General features: G+C 41.4%; 1 protein-coding gene across 1 annotated transcript in view; it reads left to right on the top strand.

The window, feature by feature from the left end:
- The first annotated feature begins 278 nt into the window (after positions 1-278).
- Positions 279-6,759, top strand: part of PHKG1 (phosphorylase kinase catalytic subunit gamma 1) — a 38,472-nt gene continuing 31,991 nt past the window's right edge. Inside the window, exons 1-2 of the mRNA XM_033922362.1 lie at positions 279-963; positions 4,730-4,859. Of these exons, the coding sequence (XP_033778253.1) occupies positions 4,777-4,859 (83 nt within the window). The 5' untranslated portion in view covers positions 279-963; positions 4,730-4,776. The remainder of the gene's footprint in view (positions 964-4,729; positions 4,860-6,759) is intronic.

Genomic DNA, 6,759 nt, shown 5'->3' with positions numbered 1-6,759 from the left:
CATAAAGGGACTAGCTTTGGGGTTGCTTGAACACCCCCAATATTGAGTATACGGTAGGTTTTAACTATGCCTATGGAAGGGTAATTTCCTTTGGTTTTTTAACACCCACAATCATTTTGAAACGTTGGCTCTTATGTTTCCAAGTTATTGCAGCCTAAAATAAAACAGCTCCAGCATCCTAACTACCTATAAACATAATTATAAAGCACCTGAGTATCACCTCTTTGGCCAAAGGAGGAAGATACTTCAAGCAAGAGCGCTGGTCTCATCTTATTGCCAACAGCGTCTTGGATTGATGACGTCAGAAGCGTCTTGGATTGATGACGTCAGAAGCTTGGCAGCTCCTCCCGGCAGGGTTTGAAAATAGAGTTGGGAAAAGTTCTCTCTTTCCCTTTAGCTTTCTGTCGCTCAGAGCTTCTATGATTTTGAGGCACCTAACTTAGCATGTCATAAAGGCTGAACATATTCTACAGTAAAGGTATCTGGAGAAATAATAAGACAAGTAGGAACATGGTAAAAAACCAGGATTTGCAGGAAAGCAGCGCCGTATTTTTGTCTATTGCAGAGAAGAGGATTCTTGACCTTTAACTGGTATTTATAATCTGAGAACTCCTCCCAGGGAAATGCACAGCGAAGAACCAATATATCGTGCAACAGACGTTCATATAGGCAGATTGAAGGCCAAAGTGGCTGCAGCTTGCACTGTGCAGTCGGGTCAAAGTGTTGGACGGGGTCCAGGGTGCTTAACAGCTTATTTTTGGATTCCCAGCACACGACACCCAACAGTGATTGACCCTGGTGTGATTTCAGTACTACTCTCGGACCGGCCCCGCAGTGCCTGGTATCTTTTTTTAAATTTATTTTTTTTTCCCTTTCATTTATGACCATTACATTATTGCAGTTTGATGGATGAAGAACGCATGGAGGAGTCCTAGAAGCCTGAACAATTTCCAGAGAAGTCAGGTAAAGTTAAACTGGGCTGTTGTCAAGGGTCTCTGGGGCTAAAAAATTAAAACAGTTTACACCCGGGCAAAAATGAAACTCAAGCCTGTGGGGTCTCCACAGCCTTCTAAATGTTCAAGCTAAACATTAGGAAGGTGTGTAAAGTTAATCTTCCTAATGGGCTTGGATCCTGCTTTAGGCGCAGGGTTTATTTTAACGCATCCACTGGTCTGAATGGCTGCATGTTAGGACTTTATCCATCTCTAACACAGAATCCTTTTGTGTAAACTATACAATCGGAATATATTTAGCTTTTGTTTCCATTTTCCCCTTAAAGTGTTTAGTTAGACCCTGTTGCACAAATACCCAATTTCCTTTTCTATGCACAGGTGGATTCCACTGTTCCACAAGGTGGCAGTATAGCTAGAGCTTAAATTAAGACTGCAGGAAACTCCTGGATTCACCTAAAATGTCTTTACCCCCCGCCCCCGGAAGAGGAATGTATATTTCCTTAGTGGAATACAGTATATAATTTTTGTCCTGGTATCAGCTGGGGTTGTGATGTCTCTTTCCTTGTTTCTGCACAGAACATGGATTGCCAAACCTTTCCTGAAAACCCCATAGCAGTCGGTGTTTTTCAGCATATCTGCAGTGAATATGTTGGTAATAAATTAGCATACACTAATTTAACTCGTGCATATTCATTATGGATATCCCCCCCCCCAAAAAAAAACAAACAGATCAGCTGTGGGTTGCCCTAGTCAGGTTTGGGAAGCCCTAGTATAGGATATCTAGAACACCCCAGTCCAATTTCTTTACCCTTGCTTAGCCAATAGAAAGAACATAAAAATTGCCACTGCTGAGTCAGACCAGTGGTCCATCATGCCCAGCAGTCCACTCACACGGTGGCCCTCTGGTCTAAGACCAGCACCCTAACTGAGACTAGCTCTACCAGCACACCTTCTTGTTCAGCAGAAACTTGTATAACTTTGTCTTGAATCCTTGGAGGGTGTTTTCCACTATAACAGCCTCCGGAAGAGCGTTCCAGCTTTCTACCACTCTGGGTGAAGAAGAACTTCCTTATGTTTGTACGGAATCTATCCCTTTTCAACTTTAGAGAGTGCCCTTTTGTTCTCCCTACCTTGGAGAGGGTGAACAACCTGTCCTTATCTACTAAGTCTATCCCCTTCAGTACCTTGAATGTTTCGATCATGTCCCCTCTCAATCTCCTCTGTTTGAGGGAGAAGAGGCCCAGTTTCTCTAATCTTTCGCTGTACGGCAGCTCCTCCAGCCCCTTAACCATCTTAGTCGCTCTTCTCTGGACCCTTTTGAGTAGTACTCCAGGTGAGGGCGTACCATGGCCCGGTACGGCGGCATGATAACCTTCTCAGATCTGTCGTGATCCCCTTCTTTATCATTCCTAGCATTCTGTTTGCCCTTTTTGCTGCCGCCACACATTGTGTGGACAGCTTCATCGACTTGTCGATCAGAACTCCCAAGTCCCTTTCCTGGGAGGTCTCTCCAAGTACCGCCCCAGACATCTTGTATTCATGCATGAGATTTTTGTTACCGACATGCATCACTTTACACTTATCCACGTTGAACCTCATCTGCCATGTCGATGCCCATTCCTCGAGCTTGATTATGTCACGTTGCAGATCTTCGCAATCCCCCTGTGTCTTTACTACTCTGAATAACTTTGTATCATCCGCAAATTTAATCACCTCGCTCGTCGTACCTATGTCCAGATCATTTATAAAGATGTTAAAGAGCACGGGTCCAAGCACCGAGCCCTGCGGCACCCCACTGGTGACGCTCTTCCAGTCCGAGTATTGTCTATTTACCCCCACTCTCTGTTTCCTTTGCTCCAGCCAGTTTTTAATCCACGTGAGTATTTCACCCTCAATTCTATGGCTTGCAATTTTCCAAAGTAGCTGTTTATGCGGAACCTTGTTGAACGCCTTCTGAAAATCCAGATATACAATGTCGACCGGATCGCCTTTGTCTATCTGTCTGTTTACTCCCTCAAAGAAGTGCAGCAAGTTCGTCAAACACGATCTGCCTTTGCTAAAACCATGTTCCTTAATGCCAAGGAAGAAATGACTGCAAGCCACAACAATCTGAAACCCACGATGATAGTCATATTTTAAATAGACCTATAAAAATATTCCCCACAGTATCCCCAGTTTAAGGCTTGAGCTAGGAACTGAGTGAGCTCTGCCCTTTTTGTCTGGTAAGATGCACTATTACAAACCCACTAATATAACATAATGAGGGCAGTCTGATGGTCAATCTAGCCCAGTATCTTGCTTCCAGCAGTGGCCAATCCAGGTCACAAATACCTGGCAGAATCCCAAACAGTAGCAAGAGTCTGTGCTATCAATCCCAGGGGCAGCAACGGCTTTCCCCATTTCTGACCCAGTAGCAAATAGGGACCTTTCCACCTTTTTTTAAAACACAGATAACACTAACTACTGTTGCCATACCCTTTGGTAACGAGTTCCAAAATGTTTTACGCCCAATTATTTTTATAATAATGACCACATCCTCTGACAAATTTTACAGTCCATTGACTGAAAAGATTTATTCTTGCACAGAATACAGTATACTGAGAAATGACGTACAATTTCCCAATATGCACTCAGAAAATTTTTTTTTTAAACCCCATGAAGTAGAAAGAAACATGTTTCCTGGGGTTATGAGTAGTGCAGAAAGGTTCAGCCTCTAGCAATGGTCTAGAATGGGTTCCCAAATCCTTGAGAGCCCCTTGTAAATTTTCAAGGTAACCAACATATGCAAATTGGATTTATTTATGATTAAATATGGTCAAATATCTTGTGCTTGTTCACTGTGGGGATCCAGAAATATATTTTACCAAGAGTTTTCAAGGAATGGACTTGGGAACGGTGGTCTGAAGCAGCTTTCCTGGGGAACAGGGCATAGGAAATAGAATTAAATATATATTTGCATTACATATGTGCATGCAGTTAAGAATATAGGAAGTTGCCTCCGCTGGGTCAGACTAGAGGTCGATCGCGCCCAGCAGTCCGCTCCCGCAGTGGCCCATTAGGTCCATGACCTGTAAGGTGATCCTTGTCTAAAATCATTTAATCCCCCTTGTCCTTCTATCTATACCCTATCATAACCTATCTCTACCTCTGTCTATATCCCTCAATCCCCGTATCCTTCAGGAATTTATCCAATCCTTCTTTGAACCCCGGTAGTGTACTCTGTCCTATCACAATCTCCGGAAGCGCATTCCAGGTGTCCACAACCCTCTGAGTGAAAAAGAATTTCCTAGCATTTGTTCTAAACCTTTCAATTTCTCTGAGTGCCCCCTTGTTCTTGTGGTTCCCAATAGGCTGAAGAATCTGTCCCTTTCTACCTTCTCTATGCCTTTCATGATCTTTAAAGTCTTATCATGTCTCCTCTGAGTCTCTGCTTTTCCAGGGAGAAGAGACCCAGTCTTTCTAACCTGTCTGCGTATGAAAGGTTTTCCATACCTTTTATCAATTTCGTCACTCTTCTCTGAACCCTCTCAAGTATTGCCATGTCCTTCTTGAGGTACGGTGACCAATATTGGACACAGTACTCCAGATGCGGGCGCACCATCGCGCAATAAAGCAGCATGATAACTTCCTTTGTCCTTGTTGTAATACCCTTCTTAATAATACCCAACATTCGGTTTGCTTTCTTTGAGGCTGCTGCACATTGTGCCGTTGATTTCATTGTTGTGTCTACCAGTACACCCAAGTCTTCCCAGTTTTCTCTTCTGTTTCCACCTTAGCTTGATAAAGTTCTTGCCCGTGGGTGTCCTCCGGTGAGAGGCAGAACATGACACGGGAAGAAGAGTTACCTGACTGGCTGTCAGCCAAGGAGTTTTATGAAAAATATGACCCAAAGGAAATTCTAGGAAGGTAAGGGGAACAAGATGCATGTTTTATTTATTCTTTCGGTCTCATTGTATGTTTGTAGAATCTATACATTCCCCTATCTCTTTCCAGTTCTCTTGCTCTTCTTTCTTCTCCCCTCCCGTCTTTGTCTTTCCTTTCTTTTTTTCTTCCCTTCTTTCTCTCAGGTTGTATTAGCTTGTGGTGCTTATTGGTGGCTAGGTTTAGTTCCGAGGAAGGTGAGGGTGGAAGCATGGATGTAACCAAGACAAAACGACAATCTATGGATTGCAGTTTAAGCTGGAGGAAATTTAGGGCCCCTTTGACAAAACCGCAGTAGTGAGTGCTGGCATGGCAAATGCGACATAGGCCATAGGAACTGAATGGGATGTGTTGCATTTGCCGTGCAAGAATCGCTACCAAGGCTTTGTAAAAGGGGCCTTTAGGTATATTTCAGTTAATAACTGTCTTTTAGAACTCTTTTAAGTTAAAAATGGGGGAAAAGGGGAAGGAATTGGGTATATTTGCTTTTAGTGATAATGTTTATTATATATTAACTCTGTAAATGTTGGTTTTATTCTAGTATTTGAAATGATTTTTTTTTTTCATTATTTTGTTTGTATTTGAAATTTAATAAATATGATTTACATTTAAAACTCTTTTGACAGCAATGTATGATTTAAGGTTTGATTATATTTCTGAATTGATTGAATTTGTGCTTTATTCTTGTTTATTAACAGGGACGATTAATGATGTTATATGTGTTAATCACAGGGAAACAAGATTTTATGTATGTGATATGGAAACCGCATAGTTATATGCGGTATATAAATTTTTAAATAAATAAATAGGTCAAGATAAGTATGTATGGAGAGATCTAGAGATCATCGCTTCTGCAGGAATTGGGCGAAGGATCGCTTAGCTGCTTTAATCAGTAATGAATTTCTGGGCGAGAGGGAGGGCCATTTGTTTCTCCTCCCATCTCCTGCAGAGCATCCCCAGGAAAACATAATTTTATTTCAAAACATTTTATTAAATTGCCAATAAACCTAATTTGAACAAGGAAGTAAGACATATCGATACAAAATTCAACCCTTCTACCTCACTCCCATCCCTAAATCCACAACAAACTTCTTCATCCAGATTGGGTGTCTCAAGGAAGGCAAAAGTGCTGTTTGTGTGTTCATAATGTGCAGTTCAGATGTGTCCAAGTCCCTGGGAGGCCCAGCAGTTCCTAGAAGTGATATTTAATATCCGTTCCTGATCTCTGTGCTGTAGAATTCCTGGGCATGAAGCATCAGAGCTGTAGCTCCAGACACGGCACATTTTCCATAGAGCTACAGCAGGAGCCCAGAGCTCTTTTGTGTCAGTGGTAGGGTGGAATGTGGTGTGTCCAGCTTTTTTTTTTTTTCTCTTTGACACAGAAAACCCAAGCTTCACTCCTACCACCCATGTGCAAGGAGTATCATTTAGATTCTACCGAATATATTATTTTGTTGAATTTGAAAAAAAAATTAAGAAAGAATGTGCTGTAGTTTTAAAATTACACAGACATCATAATATTTGTTGCTAGGCATTCATCTAGATCAGGGGTAGGCAATTCCGGTCCTCAGGTTATCCATACAATAAATATGCATGAGGTGATAATAATAATAATTTTATTTTATATACCGCCATACCCAGGAAGTTCTAGGCAGTTCACAACAATTAATTGAAATACAAACAATGCAAATCATTGAAATCAACAAGTTATAGGCATATAATATAAGAAAAATACATACATATAAAGAGGGTACAACAATCTTAAAAGAATAAAAGATTATAATAATAAAATATATTAAGAACTCAGCCTGTTAAATAATTGAGTTTTAATCTGCTTTCTAAAATCAAGATAAAGAAGAGGCATCGAGCACAATTTGGGCGAGTC

The sequence above is a fragment of the Geotrypetes seraphini genome, chromosome 15, assembly GCF_902459505.1.
Source record: "Geotrypetes seraphini chromosome 15, aGeoSer1.1, whole genome shotgun sequence".
NCBI classification, from domain to species: domain Eukaryota; kingdom Metazoa; phylum Chordata; class Amphibia; order Gymnophiona; family Dermophiidae; genus Geotrypetes; species Geotrypetes seraphini.
Note: the sequence above shows the minus strand (reverse complement) of the source record. Positions and strands in the feature narration are given on the sequence as shown.